A 19,508-nucleotide genomic window follows, 5' to 3' on the forward strand; every position below is an offset into this window, starting at 1 on the left:
CAGGGATTGAATGTTGGCTCTCTAAAAATAACATAGGCTACCATATCTTCCAGTTGTTCAGATTTTTGTTTTATTAAAAAGCATGTATAGACTCTTAAAGGATATGGAACTTTTCCTGCTCATTTCAGCAGTCTGATCCAAGATTCCCAAATTTTGATCAGATGATGCTCTGGGTTGCTCACATATTTTTTTCAGTAGGATTAACACATATAACAGTAACTATTCTTTGTTTCTGGAGTGAATTCAAGCACTTCTTAACATTCTTCATTGAAACATAAAAAATAACACTATATTTGGTGAGTTTTATAACAACAGCAAGAGGGGGACTTCAATCTAATAATGATGATATAATTCCCAATAAAATCTGGTAATACTCCAGCTGTTCTCTAATTTCACCTGTACATGACAGCTAAAAGTCAAGAAATTAGAAAGAGCATGTGAAATCACCAAAATAAGTGTCCAAAGGTCATGAACTTTCTCCATAGGAGAGCCCCTAGCATCTTGCTGTGGCCTCTTTACTCTGACACAATTCTCACAGGATTTGTTACTTGGTTTCTAAACCCACAGCAAATGAGGCAGCATATGAGAAAAGGAAAAAAACTCTTATGAGCGGATCCTTAGCACTGACAAGAGAATCACTGAGCTAAGAGTACTCATGTGTTAAGGTGCCCCGCCTCCAAACATACACTTAAATTCTTTTGAGTCAGTCTTCACTTAGGACCCTAAATCTTAATCTTTTAATTGCTCCCACTAGTCATTGCTATTTACATATCTGGCGCCACAGGGAAATGCTCACACCAGTTGAATTTTACCGTATCAGGCCTTAGAAACAATACTTCCCTTTAGGAAAGAGATTCTTAACTTTTTATGACATCACATTACTTTGAAAATCTTATTTAAAAAGTTTACTTATCTACCCAAAATTTTTATATGATCTCAATGAGTTCATGGACCTTCTGAAGCCAATCCATGAACTCTAGGTGACCATAAACCTCAAATTAAGAACTTCGGGGGTCAGCCTGGAGGTGCAGCGGTTAAATGTGCACATTCCACTTCAAGAGGCCCAGGGTTCGCTGGTTCGGATCCTGGGTGTGGACACCGCTTGGCAAGCCATGCTGTGGTAGACATCCCACATATAAAGTAGAGGAAGATGGGCACGGATGTTAGCTCAGGGCCAGTCTTCCTCAGCAAAAAGAAGAGGATTGGCAGTAGTTAGCTCAGGGCTAATCTTCTTCTTCAAAAAAAAAAAGTGGCAAAAGAGAGACAAAAATGAAAGAGAAGTATTCTACAAATTCTTTAACAGACCATCTACCTCAGCAGCAAAATTCTTAGTACAGCAATTACGTTTTTCACTAAGTTGAAGAGGTCAGCAGTTAAAGATAATTCCTAATACTCTAAGTCTCAAAAGTGACCTTGTAACTACTGAGAAAGAATATCATTAGTATAGTGGTTAAAAGCACCAGCCTAGGAAACAGATCTGGATTCCAAGGACAGTTTTGTAATTTACGAGCTATATGGCCTTGAGCAATTACTTAACTTCTCTAAGCTTTAGCTTCATTATTTGTAAATAGAACAAATTAGTTCACAGGGTTGCTGTGATGATTAAATGAGATAATATACTTTGAACTCAGCACAGTGACAAGCAGCCAATAAATGGCAGCTATTAGTTACTGTTTTCTTTCAATTAACCAATTTTTTGCACAGGGATTTATCGCCTGCAAAGAGTTTACCACACATATGATCTCTTATGATCCTCTGGCGTAGGAACCATTGTATCCTCATTCTACATTTTAAGAAATTGAAGTCAAAATGACTTACCCAAAGACACTAATTAGTAGGAAAAGAAATTTGGACTTTTTTGATGACACCAGGAAGCAAGATTCAAAACTACTTTCCCCCAAAAAAGCTTAGAAGCCCTGCCTTTTAAATTTTATCTTTTTTTAATTGTAGTTAAATATACATAACATCTGTCATTTTAACCATTTTTAAGTATACAGTTCAGTGGCATCAAATACATTCACACTGTTGTGCAACCATCACCTCATCCATCCCCAGAACTCTTCTTCCTCCTCAAATGAAACTGTACCCATTAAACACAAACTTCCCATTCCCCTCCCCTGACCCCAGGCAACCAGACTACTCCAGGAGCCTCATGCAAGTGGAACCATACAGTATTTGTCCTGTGTCACTTGCTTATTTCACTTACGATAATGTCTTCAAAATTCATCTATGTTGTAGCATTTGTCAGAATTTCCTTCCTTCTTAAGGCTGAATAATATTCAGTTGTACTATATACAACGTTATGTTAACCCATTCATCCATTGATGGACATGTGGATTGCTTCCACTGCCTTTTTTTTTCTTAAAGTAGTGTTAACACTATTATTTTGAGATTGGTTATCCAGCTTCAGATTATTCACTTTTTCCTTCTCTTTCACTCCATTTGCCCTTTATTTTTTTAAAGGGAAAAAGCAAGTAAGCAGTTGATTTAATTCTATAGAATTTACAGTAATGGGCAGTAAAACCGCTTTTTGGGGGGGCCGTTTTTTTGAGGAGCTCCACCATGAATCAACACAAAGGGAAAAAAAAGATGAAACTCAAGTGAGTTTGATTTGATTTGATAGGAGAGCAAACCATTAACTGAAAGAATAAATTAGATGTAAGATTATCTATAGATCACTTTACATGCTCCTCTTGAGATCTTTAATGAGAGATAATGGAAGGTTTCTGTTGTTGCACATTAAATGAAAGACTTCTTCAGGGATGACCTGGGAGGGAGACAGTTGCTCAAGAACAGAAGTCTGGGAAAACCTCAGCAGGCGACTCTCCTGAAGCCACTCCGGAGTGCTAACACACTACACTCCGAAGACCAAACTGCTGCTCTCTAAAGTAACCCTAAACCATTCCACCGGTTTAAGGAAGCAACTTGAATAGATGGAGTTCCTTTACTTGCGCTTTGTAACTGTGAGGTGAGATTAACCACAAGCTTCAGCACACAGTTCTCAGAAATAGCTAAACCACAATGGAAGGGAAGGACAACAACTCTAGAGACTTCAAAAACAGTGACAATTTAAAGATGTGCTTGAATCTTGCACTTTAGTGAATGAAGGTGTGCATGCAGGCTTAGGTTGTGAGCACGTACCACTAGAGGGGGAGACAAAAAACAAAACAGCCAGACTACTGAAATCCAGTTATTCTGAAATAATTCCAGACTATGACCAGCGGGAACGAAAAACGGACTGCCTTTCTTTGTGTGAACGGCTTGTAACAGAAACCTATGGTCACACGCAAACTTACTTGAAACAAAAAAAAAACAAAGTCAACACGAACTTGATCACCAGCAGGACCCGCAAGTGAGTCTCAGCGTTTCCGGCCGGGGTTCAGAGGCTACAGACCGCCCCTCACACCCAGTCTGCCGAATGCCATACGGCTCAGCTGTCACTCGGTCATCGCAGACAACCTCCCTGGGAGGACCCCACTTTCAGATTCCCTCTGAGTTTACCAGATATTCTCGCAAGGGATTCTTCTGTCCGCCCAGCCCCCGGGGACACTTTCTCCTTCCGAGAATTACCCCACGCCTCCACCCCACATCTCCCCGGACGCTCCGAGACCTCTAAGCACACGGGGTGCGATTTCGCCCTCGCTTGCTGGCTCCCCAGGATGCTGAGAAAAGCGTCTGCTGAAAGCAAACTTTCCGAGCGTTCGCCAAGGGCGGGAGGGCGCGGGCGCACTCACAGCTGGTTGATGGCGTTCTGTGAGATGACCGCGTTGGCGGAGAAGTAGGGGATCATGTCGGGGCTACACAGGCTGCAGGTGCAGGAGGGGGGCGCCTTCCTCTCGCGGGCCAACGTGCTCAGGGTCATAGGGTCGGCTCAAGGCTCACAGCTCCGCATCCTGGCCCCTGCCGGTGAGGGCAAGAGGCGCTCGCGTTGGGCTCCGCAGGGCAGAGGTGCGGGTAGCGCCGGCTCCCGGCGGCCAAACGGGTCCCGCCGGGTCGCGCGGAGGCAGCCGCCGCAGCCCTGGGGCTCGGCTGTGCAGTCCCGGCGGCCGGCCGCCGCCAGCAGCCCGCCCCAACCCGCGTCCGGGGCGGGGCGCCGCGCGGGGCGGGCGGGAAGGGTCGGGCGGAGGGGAGGGTCGGCCCTGCCGGCGCCCCGCCCCGGAGCTCGCGGCACCCACCGGATCCCGCTGCAGGCGTCCCTGCCCGGGGCGCAGGGGTCGGCCCTGAGACGTCGCGGCTTGGGTGAAGGAGCGAAGCGGGCAGAGTATGAGTAAGAAAGCCTCGCATTGCTTGGGAGTGTTTCAACAGCAAAGTCCTGCCTCTTAACGCGCTCTATACATTGAACCTCAAACAAACCCCATTTTTCAAATGATCTTAAAACTTTAAAAGGCCAAACATTCACAAATGCAACAAATATTTATCAACGGCTTCCTATGTGCTAAGGGCTGGGGAAATTCAGAGATTAGCTGGATTTTTTTTTAAAGCAAACAATTTAAGTTATGATGGGAAAAAAAACCCTATCTACATTGTTGATAACATCTGCTAACCCTTATTTATAAAGGGCTTTCCTACCCATCCGCCAGACCAAGGATACACAGCCTTAGCTGCACAGATGAATCACCTGTGGAGATTTTAAAACTCCCACGGCCCCGGTCACACTTTAGGCCAGTCAAATCCAAATCTCCTGAAGGTGGGATCTAGACCAGCGTCTAGTATTTTTCAAAGCTCCCCGAATGATTCCAATGTGCAGCCATGGTTGAGAACTATTGTGCCAAGTGATCTAAAGAGGAAGACAGGCTAAAGATTATGTCCTCACTTTACGGATGTGGAAACATTTAGGGTCTAACCAGATGACCTCGTTTCTAAGTGATGTCACTTAGATAGGAACCCAGTTTTATGACTCTCCATCTAGGGCTTTTTCCACCAAATCCTATTCCCTGATGCCTTAAGCATGTTCCTAACAACTTACTGAGCAGTGCCTTTCACCTGACCAGGAACCAGCTCTTTGTAAAATGAGAATCTCTTTTCTCTCTCTCCTGCATGCTATGTAGTGGCTTACACAAGGGGCTGGCCCAGTGCAGGCACTCAATAAAAGTTAGCTCCCTTATCTCTTGCCCTTCCAGTCTCATCAGAACAAATATTTTCAGGCATCCATATTTTTAGCTTTTCAAAATACCTGACTAAAATATGTTTCAATAAAGCTGCGTTAGGAATTCCAGAGCCAGACATTAATAATTTTTAAAAACTATTTTACTATCAAACTATGAGAGAAAAGACCAAAATTAGGAAGAAGTCACTTTAAGACTCAACATATGCGAGAATTGAGAAGAAATGTCTTTTATATAAATTTTCAGGTCTCTTTTCCTATTGATTAGTTTGGCAATTTTCAAAATTTTTGTAATTAAATAATAATCAATCTAAACTATAAATTCTATGCTTAAAACGAGAATCATTCTTTTGCTAGTTGATTCTTCAATAAACTTAAAGTTGTTGCCAACGTACTGAGGGACTTGAAATATTGAAAATTCATGCTGGAAATAGGCATCTAAGTTTCCTACCAATCTGGTAATAGGAAGGAACCAGTTGGCAAGTGAAAAGTTAATGAAAGGTCTGGATCTGGGAGTCCAGTGCATCATCATCTTCATCCATCTCTAGGAAGGAAAATGTTTGAAAGATTTATTCAGGCTGTGTCAGCAGGCACCCAAATGGCAGTATAAGAAAAAACATGCTGATACACCCCAAAATAAATTGCTTTAAATATCTGGCAAACTTGCCAGTTTGAAATTTCTTCCAGGCTGTAATTTATTACAGCCTTCAGCAGTGATCAAAAAAAGGCAGCAGGCTATTTAGAATCGCACTGTTAAGGTGAGTCCACTTCCTTTCATGACACAGCAGAGATGGGATTTTATTGAAGTCAACACTAAATGATGCCGTTTAGGAAAGATGATGGCATGGTAATCATCTGTATCTGTCTGAAAAAGAAGTCAGCAGGAAATGTATCTTACTCAATTCACAGAATATCGCTAGCATTTAAAAATGCTAGAGATAAAGATTTCATAAATATGTATACTGGTCTTTTCTAAATAGGTTCCTATAGTGATACCCCAGAAGTGCCTAGTCCTTTGTTTGCCCTCAAAAGACCTCTGTCAGTGCCTGTTCAGTGAAGGGACTATTTTAACAGCGCCATCAGGGCCTCTTCAAAAGCTTTTCAAAGTTAAATTCTCACTATCAACTATAATATAGGAAATTGGGAAAGTGCTAGAACATGCCTCTTGGTTTTTTAAGCAACAAAACTAAATCATCTTTGCAAACTTGGTTACCTTTAAGGAAATAGTTCTTTCTGCTACTGTCTGTTTTAAAAAGTTGAACAAATTCCTTTTCTTTTCACAATTGCAGTGTGTCAAAATGTCAATCAATTTAGTTTCAGCTCAATTTAATCCTTTACTCTCCAATGTCAGGAAACAAGCCTCTGGGGAGCAAGCTCTCTGTACCCAAGCATCTAGGAATTAAAAAATGATTCCAAATTAGATTGAGCAGCATGAAATAAACTAAGCTGGTTTCCTACTACACATGAAGTCAGAAGGGGCTTTCTCTCAAAAAAAATTTGTGCAAAGTTCTTAAAGAAAAATTGCTGCATTTCTTTACAATTACTCTTGCTTGAGTTAGAAGATTTGAAATGACTTTTGTCATGTCATTTGCTGACCACTTCAAAGCTCTGAAATATGAATATTCTAAAATGTTAATTTGGCTCTTGACAGCATTAGCTATGACCTAATTAATTTTTTATAGAATTATATGTTAAAAGCATTAAAAATTTTTTTAAAGTAATAGCTGTCTCTTGATTCCATATCCATAAGGTACTTCCCATTACTGTGTCTCCATGTGTCCCTCCATAAGGTATGAATACTGTAAAACCAGAAACTTAATGTGCTCACCTAACTCTATGCCCGGATAGTCACAAAGGTGCACTGAAATGTGAGTGAAGGATGTGGACATGCTTTTGCTGCTGTAACAAAATTTCGACATGGGTGGATCACTTGAATTGATGGTAGCTAATGACCTAAAAAGTGACAGTGCTAGTTTATAGTGCCAAAAGCAGAAGACCTAAGTTCTAGTTCTAACACCATCACTTAATAGACTAAGATTCTGGCCAAGTCACTTAACTTCATCTGTAAAATGGGATAATAAAATCCTAAGGAAATGTCCCAAGGTCTGTTTTTGTGAGAGTCAGGAACCCTAGGAAAGGAATTTCATCCAATCTGGAGATCCTGAAAAATGCATTTAATCCACTTAAGATAAACAGTCATCTAGTTCAAAGCAGTAGATCACAGGAGTTAAAAATCTTAGCCTTGGAATGAATAGGCTAGGTCTGAATCCTAGTGCCACTGTTGTTAGCTGTGAATTTGAGAGTTACTTAACATGTGGCTCATTATTAGTACCTAATTTATGAAGTTCTTGTGAAGATTAATTAAATTAATACATATAAAGTACTTAAAAGAGTACCTGGCACAAAAACTACTCTTTGGACTCAATGGCTCTGTAAGCTTAAGAGAAAGGCTGAGGAGCTTGCCCTTCAGGAATAAAATCAGAGTTGGAGTCTCCAATGAAGACTCTTAGATCAGAGTGCATGACTGTAATAAATTTCTTTATTTTTAAATTTTTTTGCTTTTCTAACTCCTCCATGTATCTTTTGACTGTTTCTCTAACATAAAAACTCTTAATAGGGGCCAGCCCCATGACAGAGTGGTTAAGTTCACGTGCTCCGCTTCGGTGGCCCAGGGTTTAGCCGGTTCGGATCCTGGGTGCAGACATGGCACGGCTCATCAGGCCATGCTGAGGCGGCATCCCACATGCCACAACTAGAAGGACCCACAACTAAAAGTACACAACTATGTACTGGGGACCTTTGGGGGGAAAAAGGAAAAATAAAATCTTAAAAAAAAACCTCTTAATAGGGAAAAGACGTATGTGCTTTTCTTCAGATCGTTAAGAAAGCCTACTGTGTGTATGTGCGCACAAGTGTGTTGAGGGGGCAGGGGGACTCTGAAGTCTGTCTGGTAACCTTAAGATAAAGTCCACTGTGCATTTTAGTTTATTCACTGAGAAAATGAGGATGTTGACTAGAAATAGTCCTCTATGCTCTTTTCCACAAATCTGAAAAATAGCGATAGTGGGCAACGTTAGAATGGCAACGAGTCTAATATTAGAAGTTCTACATTCTAGTTACTTTGTCCATGGGCAAAACTTAATCTGTCCCAGCCCTAGTTTCTTTAATCTTAAAGTGGAGATGGTAATGTTTACCTCACAGTTTTATTAAGATACATGGACAATAGTGCTTTGTGAACAAGACAGAACCAAATTTTCATTATTATCATCATCCGTAAATTGCCCAATCAGCTTCCAATAACAGGAAGCTAGTTCTATTTGTTTGTATTTGGGTGAGAGTTGATGAATGAATGAAAATAAAAATACATTCAAACTTCCCCTATGTACCAACATTTCATCCAGGAAGTCTTTACTATCATTGTCTGCTACGTAGTTAATTCCATTAACTCAATATTGAATCTGTAGTAATTCGAGATCTGCAGTGTTCACTGGATTTTTGTATTTTTTTAAGCTTTGAAATAATAGTAGAAAATTGTATCACTTTATTTTTAAAACATCTAGTTATAAGAAAAAATGATTATACCAATCAGAAGACCTATTTGTATTTTTACGTTGTCTCTAAGGGTGTTTCTCTGTTCTAGAGAAATAAACAATAAATTAATTCCCTGAGCATCATAAGGGAGAAAACCAACACTTCAGAGAGTTACAAAACAAAAAGTCTGTTACCTGGAGTAGCACAACATTCTGTCTCCTGTTAATCTGTAAAACGCTCGGATAAAACTCTCAAGATAATACCCTTAATTTTCAAACTTGTTGCCCAGACAGCACCAAGAGGTATCTCACTACACTTAGTCAAGGGCACTCTTCATACAATACAACACATCAAACTGTAAACAAAGGCTCTTAAAAGCAATCATGTTTTGCAATTGCCATGTGGCTAATAGTTTTATTGACAAGAATATCTGACAACAGTTTTAAACACTGGATTGAACAATGTCACTGAGCCCTTACAGTCCTTTCCATGGAACTTTCCACATAACAGCAATGGGGAATACTGAAAAGATCTCATATCAACTCCATGAGAGGCAACCTCTAAGGCGTTTATCCCCCATGGTCTTAACCACCATATGCTCCAGTAGGAAGAGATGCTGAAATGCTGCTTTCTTCAGGTTACAAAAGCCCCACACTCTATTGTTTGGTAAAAATAATAGGCATTTATAGATCACTTTTCACATCCAACACACCTTACAAAACATTTAACCATTTAATCCCCACTCTCTCTCTTCAAACATTTTATTTTTTAAACTAGTTTTTTAAAAATAATAAAAGTAACACATGCTAAATGAGTAAAACTTTTTTTCCCCCAGTATTTAAAAGTCACTCTTCTCATCCCTATCATCCTACTCCCAGGGATGATTAATATTTCCAGAAATTTTCCTTGCACATGCAAACATTAATATATTGTAGCTGGCCTTTAAGAAACACACATGCACACAAGCATAGAATTATGTTATACATATTATTCTGCTTCTTGATTCCTTCCCCCCTTATCCCTATATCTTGGATATCTTTCCATGTTTATATAGATTTACCGCACCCTTTTAAAGGAGTGTAGTATTCTATTTTACAATTATATATAATTTAATAAACAGTCCTCTACTGATGGACATTTAAGTTGTTTCCAGTCTTTACCATTATATACACTATCACTATGAACATACTTTCACACAGTCTTTGTGTATGCATGTGAATTTGTTGGATGGATGCCCAGATGTGTAATTGGCAGTTAGTTAAAATATTTTAAACATCTTAGGAATTGATAGATATTATCAAAGTGCCCTCATAAAAGGTTTAGTTTTTTATTTTCCCATGGAATCTTAGTGTCTCCTCCTACCCTGTGATCTATTAAATTAACTTAGGGCCCAAGATCCTCTTCTACAGCCCATCTTTTATATACTACATTAAAAGAAAAGTCAAACATCCTTACTGAGAGAAACTAGAAAAACAATATATTATAAAGAAAAATATTATGAAGAACTATATTATGGGTTATTGATTTCAAAGAATTACTTAGAGTATAATAAAAAATATGTTACATTTAAACTACTTTGAAGATGATATAATTGTTAATTCAGAAGATATTTTAAGATCTTGTTTGATGCTAATGCTGTTGAACATATTATAGGTGAATGAGCCAAATGTGGCCTTGAGTGTCTTGGAATGGGGTGAGACAGAGAGAGAGAGAAATGGGAAGTGAGTGAATTTGGGAGTAACAAAAAATGGAGGCAAGAGGAACTGAGAAGGTCTTAAAAATAAAAACAATTACTGACATTTACCGAGCTGACATTCACTGTATACCAGATCCTCTATTAAGAGTTTACAGGCAGGGGCCGGCTCCGTGGCCAAGTGGTTAAGTTCATGCGCTCTGCTGCGGCGGCCCAGGGTTCGGATCCTGGGCGCGGACATGGCACCGCTCGTCAGGCCACGTTGAGGCAGCGTCCCACATCCCACAACTAGAAGGACCTGCAACTAAGATATACAGCTGTGTACCGGGGGGCTTTGGGAAATAAATCAGGAAAAAAAAAAAAAAACCGACTGGCAACAGTTGTTAGCCCAGGTGCCAATCTTAAAAAAAAAAAAAAAAAAGAGTTTACAGGCAGTATCTCACTTATTCTGACAAACAACCTATGATTCTACTATTATCTTTATGAAGCTCAGAGATGTTAAATAATTGCCTAAGGTTACATAGCAGTATTTCAAACCCAGCCAGTTATTCTGGCTCCAGAACCTGTCTCCTTCACCAGGATTCTACGCCATCTCCAGGAAGATGGAGGCTCACTGCAGAACAGGCTACGTCTGAAAAGCTCTACTGCCAAAGGAAAGGACTCGTGGACACCTTAAATACCTACCTTACTGCACCTGGTGTGTGCTCCTCCACCTGATCCTAGCTATGTACAGCGGTCCTGACAATAACAGGGACCTAACCCAGTACTAAATATAGCAGTAAGATGATCTTTTGGCTGTTGTATACCATCCTCTTGCTACCAGATCCCTTGGAACTCTGCATTTCAAATGAATATTCTTCTGAAGACATTTTTCAAAGCCCTTATATCTACAGGTTTTGTTTCCCTAGTTTTTTTTTACACAGCATCCTACATGAAGGAGGCACTTAATGTATTTGTGGATAATGATGGCATCATCATCTTACTTGATGTTTGGAATAAACGTACTAGCTGGGCAGGTATTATCAATCCTTGTTACAGTTAAAGACAAGGATGAATCAGACTAATATCTAGGTGATAAGAAGCCTAGACTCCAGTCTCGGATGTGTCCAAGTCATCCTACATTTTGTTGACAGATTAACTGAGTTCAGTTGGACTAATCCTGAATACCTGTATGCCAGGCAGTTTGTGAGATACTGACTGTCAAAATGAATAAGAGTTAAACACTTTTATAATAATTCCCCATTCAAAATCTCCAAATAGTTCCTTATTCCCTTTCAGATCAAGTCCAAACTCTTCCTTCTAGCCTTCAGATCCTCCATACTTTAAATCCTACCATAATCCATTCATTATGGCATATTACCTTCAACTTTATTCCTTCTTCAACACAACCAATGTAACTATTTTTTACCCATTCTCCCCAAAGTTAGGTGGTTTCTATTTTGTCCTCCCATATCTGAGTCTCATTCTCCTCTCTGTTCGAGTTGTTCCCTCTCTGAGATGATTTTTATCCAGCCTTTCAAGTTGTCCATGCATAATATATTTTTCAAGGCCTAGTTCAATTCTCAGCTCTTTCGATAATTAGAAACTCTATAGGGTTTTCACATCCATCCTCACTTGATTCTCATTACAATCCTGTGTATAGGTAAGCAGAACTAGCTGGGATTATTAGCTTCATTTTGTAGATGAGGAAACTGAGGCTCAGAAATTAAGGGACCTGTCCAAGTTTACATAGAAAGTGTCAGAGCTAGGATTTGATCTTAGATTTTCTGATTAAGTACAGTGATCAATTCCTGGTTTACAGTATGTGATGACATTTTTCTAACTCCTTCGGAATTTAAAATCTATATTGTTGTGCAAGGTCTTATTCTCTATTTTATGCCACATAATTTATCTCTGCTAGAGCAAACCAGACACAGTAACTCTCTTTTGTGGACTTCCTAGAGCTTAGCACACTGCTAGGCAAGTCATAAGCATTAAACATATTCTGGTTGGTTGGCTGAACCTTTACACAACCCACTATATTTTTCTTAAGGCTCTCGATAAATATTTCCTGAAGGAATAAATACATTAATGACGAAGGTTGTCTCCCCCTGGGAATTCACTCCCTCACACCTGGTATAGGGAGAAGCCCTTAAGACTCTTTTTCACTGCCTCATCTTTCTCCTCTGGCTTCTTGCTGTTCAGGTAGATGCCTCCTTCACACAGAGAATCCAGTAGAAGGCCTGGAACACAACTTGGTAGGTAACGGCTTTATTTTTATTTTCAAGCCTGCCCTAGACTTTCAGGAGCCAAAAGTTCAAATCGCAGCAGGATTGATTCAGCCCTTTCACAAACAATTTAGTACTATGCTGTTTGTTTAGACTGGTCAAGTTTCCAGGCCCTGGCTGAGCAGCATCATTATCTCTCCAAGCTTTCATGTATCAGCTTTCCCGGCCATATTTCACTTTCCACGTCTTTCCTCTCTAAAATCAGGTGAACATGCAAAATCACATACTTAGACAATCATGCACTTTTCAATAACCATGTCATATATCTTCAAGGAATTTAAGTTACTACACAGGAAGTTTTTTTTTCCTCTCTGAGTTAGGCAAAACCAAGAAGTATGCAAAAGCTTTACCCTCCCAATCTTTAGCAGAAAGGGGGCACTTTGTATCATTCTTCAGCTAGTACACCAACTAATGGAGAAAAGATACAGTGTTGTCAGATTCTATTCAATCCACCTCAGCTGGATGGCCAACTGGACAATAGATCTTAAGTGAAGTAAAAAATACTTTGCCACAAGAAAAGGAAACTAAGTAGCAAATCTTTATTTAATTGTGAAATATTTCAAACATATAACAAAGAACAGTGAGCATAACAGATACTCATAGATAGCACTATCACATTCTAACATTTTACTCTTCAGATTTTAAGAAACAAAACTAGGCAGTTGAAGTCCTCTGTCAACTTCTCTATGACCCCTCCCCCGACCCCATACATGTACATACTCTCCTGAACGTGGTGTTCATCTTTCTATTCACGTTTTTATATTATGAATATGGCATATTTTTCTTTAATGGAAAATTCATTCCAAGAATTAGATCTTGTAAAGCATTGAACTTTTTTTTTTATTTCTTAAGATTGCTATATAAAATACATAGAAAAGAGTTAAAAAAAGAATTTCCTTTGGGGGTTGGCCCGTGGCCGAGTGGTTAAGTTTGCGCACTCCGCTTTGGTGGCCCAGGGTTTCTCTGGTTGGGATCCTGGGCACGGATGTGGCACCACTCATCAGGCCATGCTGAGGCGGCGTCCCACATGCCAGAACTAGAAGGACCCACAACTAAAAATGCACAACTATGTACCGGGGAGCTTTGGGGAGAAAAAGGAAAAAATAAAATCTTAAAAAAAAAAAAGTTTCCTGCTTTAAAAGTTCTAGTCCAGGGATGGATAGATAAGTAGATACGTGGCACAGCCAATACACCTTGGAACCAATACTTTTTTTTTTAAGATTTTTAATTTTTCCTTTTTCTCCCCAAAGCCCCCTGGTACATAGTTGTGTATTTTTTTCAGTTGTAGGTCCTTCCAGTTGTGTCATGTGGGACGCCGCCTCAGCATGGCCTGATGAGCAGCGCCATGTCCGTGGTCAGGATTCCAATCGTGAAACCCTGGGCCACCGAAGCGGAGCGAGAACTTAACCACTCGGCCGTGGGGATGGCCCTGGAACCAATACTTTGATTCATTGTGAATCCAAGAAGAGTATGTATTTGGGTGTTTACTGTACAATTCTTTCAACTTGTCTGCATGTTTACTTTTTTATGATAAAATGTTGGAAAAACAAAACAAAAACCTCTAATTCATATTTTTGTCTAAAAATACTAGTGAGGAAGGATATTAATTGGTTTCAGACACTTAAGGACCTAACATACTCACAGAAAACAATAATTAGGTTTGATAATCTAATTACTGTTTAAGTTCTTGCTTTATGGTATCTAACAAGTATCAGTTCCTTATGATTTATCTTCACATAGTCACTTCCTGTAGTTATTTCAGCTTTGACTTTTCCATCCCTTTCTGGAGAGTTTATGAAGTCATTTGTTTATAATCCACTTCTCATCACAATTTAAGCCCAAAGCTTAAACTATTAAGGAAAACTATTTATGGTTGATAAGCAACCCTAACAAAATGAGTATATTAAATAATTAGAAGAGAAATACTTTTGAAAGTTGTAAAAAGATTTTTATAGTCCCCCTCACAAACCTTCTAAATTAACTTCTGTTATCTCAGGAAAATGCTCTGCTACAAGCTGACCATGAGAAGAACAAAAGACATTCACTATTAATAAAATACCACTGTGATATAACATTTATGCAATAGCACTTTGCCTACTAATTGAGGTATTTTTATATTTGTATGTTATTTATGCCTCACAGTAAGCATGCTAAATTTTTTTTTAAGGAAAAGGAAACTAAATCTCAAATAATGAATGTATTTGTCCAAGGTCATGCAACCAGTACAAACATAAGGTTTTTAACTCCAATACCAGTGCTCTTTCCACACAACTGAGAACAACAGACTATAAGTCTTTTTGTTTTAGTGGCATTTTAAAATCACTACATTACCAGCATTTAAAATTACTACATTATTTATTATTTATTTGTAAAGTACTTCACCTTAAGTGGTCTAATTTAATAGTAATTACTCCTTGAGACTGATGTTTTCATAATTTTATAGGTAAAGTAACAGATTCAAAGAAAACTAAGCTTGAATGTGGACTGTTTCAAAGATAGCCAACTGCCTTTCAAAATGAAGGTCTTCAAGGAAAAGGACTGTGTTGAGATAAAAACAGCAATTCCATGTTGAGAAATGAAAGATATTACTGCCTCAACACAATTCTTAACAGAAATTTTTAAAGAAAAATTATTTACTTATTAAAATTAGATTAAATTAATCATTTAGATTAAAATTGAATTTAAAAATATGCCCAAACTGATTTCTAAAAATCGAGCAAATAGGAAGACATAATAAATGATTGTTAAAAATAAAGTCCTTAGTTAAATTTATTGATTGCCTAAAATCAGTTATAATTATAGTCATTTTCATGTAATAAAAAATAAGTTTGGGCTATGAGTAGGAGAGCCTGGTGACAGATTTAGCTAACACTGAATGAACTACAATTAAAGAAAGTTATTTTCTCCTTACATTATTACCAGGAGTAATTTATTCTAGGTATTACTGGAACAGAGGTGAATGATTAAACAGCCAACTAAACTGTGACAAAAACAAAGCTCTTCTACCCTCCATTCTGAAACTCTTTGTAGTTGAATGTAATCCAAAGTGACACCTAAATACACATTTAAAACAATTTAAAAAACCGCCAAATCCTGGGGCCACCTGGTGGTGTAGTGGTTAAGTTTGCACACTCTGCTTCAGAGGCTGGGAGTTCACAGGTTCAGATTCTGTGTGTGGACCTATGCAACACTCGTCAAGCCACGCTTGTCGTGGAATCTCACATACAAAATAGAGGAAGATTGGCACAGGTGTTAGCTCAGTGGCAATCTTCCTCAAGCAAAAAGAGGAAGACTGGCAACAGATGTTAGCTAAGGGCCAATCTTCCACACCAAAAAATAAATAAATAAATTTTTAAAATCCCATCACTAAAAAAAGAACAAAAGCACACAAATACCTGCCTATGTGGGCTATAAGATTAATCTTCTTTAAAGATGCAATCTCTTTTTAGAGGCATCTTAATCCTCCACAGCCACCCATCTCCAAAGGGCCATACTGATATTGGACTATATTGGGTGATGCTGCTTGAACAACAGATGTGTTTGATCAAACATTAAGTTCACATCTCTGAAGGAGTTCAAATTTTGCTCTGCATCCAAAACACATAAGGAGGAGCCATGTTTTCTCCTAAGGATCCCTTTTTTTAATCTCAGAGGAAAGAGAGCTTTAGTCAGCCAAACTAAAGCATTAACTACAAAAGAACTGTTGCTTATACTTTTACATGGGCATAACGATAAGTACTAAGAATCTAGAGAAAAATAATAAAAAAGGAACACAAGAAAATAAAATATTAAATTTCTTATACTGAACCTTCAGAACAGGGCTTTCAAAGTCTCTTCCAAATATTAATTCATGTTTGGACATATGCTATACTTATTATTCATGTTTTACAGATGAGTAAACAGAAGCATATCAAAATAGTGAATGCCAACACTGCCAGGCACTGTGTTAATAGTAGGTATTCAAAGTATGCGAATATATAATTATACACTAAACAGCTCACAGTAAAGCATGGGAGACAGATGAGCTACATGAAAAAATGGTCCTCAGCCCACCAAACTACTCAGTGTTCTTCCTGAGTGGTGTGCTTGTTTACTGGTCTGCATTTGCAGATGTCCTCAACTTGAAAAGCCTGTTCCTCTCCCCCTCTCATCACCACCCAAAGCTGTTTGGTTAATGCTTTATTCAAAAACCCTTCTAAAAAAGTTATAATGGTCACTAGTAATAGTAAATAACATTTCCTGAGCATGTACTATGTGCTAAGCATTATGGCAAACTATGTAAATAACTTATATCTCATTTCATCATCTATGAGAATTGCTAACCAGCTTCCACTTTTAAAGGATTTGCTGGATTAACTGACAGTCTCCACTCTCTCTGTAAAGCATACTGTCATCATAGCAGAGACAGTCCCGTACAACAGGTTACTCCTCTCAAGCACGCCCATTCACTTCTGCTTTTAAAAGTTGTATGCTTATCAAGAATCTGTGTGTTTAACAATTGTTGATGCCCACTGCACTTATCATAATTATAAAATTTAATTAGACATTATGTAAGCCAATTGTACATATATGAGTATAAAAATAAAAAGTTATTTCTATAAAAATGAACTCAAATGCTTTTGAAAACCTAAATAAAGGATAGTTATTTTTAAAATTGCTGTTGAATTAGGTGTGGCTAAGAGGACTGTAAAAGACTGAAGGAAAGTTTAAATTTTTAGAAGGATTCTGTATACAATTCTCCTCACAACTGTCTATAAATTTTCACTCTAAAGAGATCAAAACAGGAAATTAAAGACAATGCATGCATGATGGGTGTGGATTATACAAGAAAAACTAGAAATCAGAGGATCAGAAAACCAGGACAATCCAACATCTCATCTAATTCTAAAATCCGGTTTCTTAACCAAAACTGAAAAAGCGCTCAATAAAAGTTTACAGGGTAAATGAGTGAAAAAAGAAAACTCTCCATGGGAGGGCATATGTGATAGGCTTTAAAGGATGAATGGAATGTTACCAGACAGAAAAAGGATGGAAAGGACATTCCAGAAGAGGGTAAGAAAGGCTTTAGAGTCAAGAATATATTGAGTTTGAATTTGAGTTCTGTGCTGCATGATTTGGGCAAGTCACTAATCTCTTTGTGTCTCATCTTCCTCATCTGTAAAATGAGCAATAACAATTCCCTGGGGCTGTTATAATGATTAAAGGAGATAATGAATATAAAGCATTAATTTGGTGCTTGAAGGCATATATAAGTTAACTCTGAGAGGATAAAAGGCACACTTAGGGAAGGGCAGGTAGTTCTTTAAGGCCTGAATAAAGGGTACAAGGTTGAGTGGCAGAAAGTAAGGCTGGAAAGTTGGACTGAGGCCAGTTTTTAAAGTTTTTAAAATGTCACACCAAAGACTAGACCATTCTTTAGGCAATGGAGAATAATGGGAGACTTTAAGTTGGAAAGTGACACGAATAAATCTGAGTCATGTCTGAGGGTAGGTGGAGGATGTATTGGTACGAGTATCAGTTAGACTCAGGGAGATCATGTTAGGAGGCAATAATTCAAGCAAGAAGAGGTCTTAGACTAAGGCTGAGGCAGAGATATTGAATAGAAAGGGGAAAGTCTGAGATAAAAACATATATGTGTGTGTTATGTAATCCCTTCTGCCCTTAATGAATCTATAAATACGGAATTAAAGTCGTTTATAAAGCTATTAACATAAATCCTGCCACTAAAAACCCCTCTATATTACATCATGCAAGCTTTTCAAATTTGATTAAAATAGGTTTTGCCAAACGGTAGAGAATACCCAGATGATAAAGCCTGTAGTATCACCACAGAATAAAAGGATCAGTCTGTCTAAATCCACCTTAAACCTGATGCTTACTATTCCTTCTTGGATGTTTGTTCAAGAAGTTATTTTCACTAATTTAAAATGATTTTGTCTGTACTAATTCCCTGTTTCAGTCTATGACCTTTTGTTTGTTCTTTCATCAGTAAGAGGTTCAGGAGACAGAAGTGACAGGCTTAGGAACTGACTGAATGTTGGGGGAAGAGTCAGGGATGAATATGAAGTTTCTAGCTTAAACTACTAAGTGAATGGTGAGGTCATTAATAAGGAAAGGAAGAAACTTTGGAAGAGAAATAAATTTAATAAAGACAATCATAGAACATACAAGATTTGTAGGCAGTTAGAAACAAGGGTTTAAAGTTCAAAAAGAGATCTGAAGTGGATATACAGATTTGAAAATTCTTGGCACACAGGCAAGAAGAATGAGGTAGATGAGGCCACCAGGGGACAATACATAGACCAGAGAATGGGAAGCCATCAGCACTCTTGAAATTATATGCAAAATTAAGTTGTATGCACACATTTTTCTGATAAAATAGTCTGACCTTTTAACCAGCTTTTCAAACGACTCCATGTTCCCCAAAAGACTGAAAATTTCCGTTTACACTGTAAAGTAAAAGAGGCAAGGATGGCTTCCTGGGAAAAGTTAACTTTTAAGAGATGTAACGGGAAGAACTGCTGGTGAAAACAATTGGGAGGCTCTGGGCAGAGAGTCTAAGGACAACCAGCAAAGAAGGATGGTGAGAAAGCCAAAGGAGGTGAACACTGCACAGGAAAATGGTCAATAGCTTCATTTAAGATGGAACCAAAAAGCATTCACTGGCAATCTTAACAAGAGCAGAGTTTGAGTGGTGGAGGGGGCAAAAGTCAGATTTCATGGGAGTGCATGGAAGTTGACAAAGGAGGCATCAAACATTCCTTTCAAGAAATCAAAATAGAGGGCCGGCCTGGTGGCGCAGTGGTTAAGTCCACACGTTCCGCTTCTCAGCGGCCCGGGGTTTATGGTTCGGATCCTGGGTGCAGACATGGCACCACTTGGCAAAAGCCATGCTGTGGTAGGCATCCCACGT

The 19,508-nt window shown here is 38.7% G+C and overlaps 1 protein-coding gene across 7 annotated transcripts in view; it reads right to left on the minus strand.

The window, feature by feature from the left end:
- The window catches only part of SSH2 (slingshot protein phosphatase 2), a 241,628-nt gene that overhangs the window by 99,354 nt on the left and 122,766 nt on the right, over positions 1 to 19,508 (minus strand). The window contains exon 1 of one of the 7 annotated variants that reach the window (XM_023651644.2): positions 3,735 to 4,097. In XM_023651644.2, coding sequence (XP_023507412.1) covers positions 3,735 to 3,862 — 128 coding nt within the window. In that variant the 5' untranslated portion in view covers positions 3,863 to 4,097. 7 annotated transcript variants of the gene reach the window in all.

The sequence above is a fragment of the Equus caballus genome, chromosome 11, assembly GCF_041296265.1.
Source record: "Equus caballus isolate H_3958 breed thoroughbred chromosome 11, TB-T2T, whole genome shotgun sequence".
Taxonomy (NCBI): domain Eukaryota; kingdom Metazoa; phylum Chordata; class Mammalia; order Perissodactyla; family Equidae; genus Equus; species Equus caballus.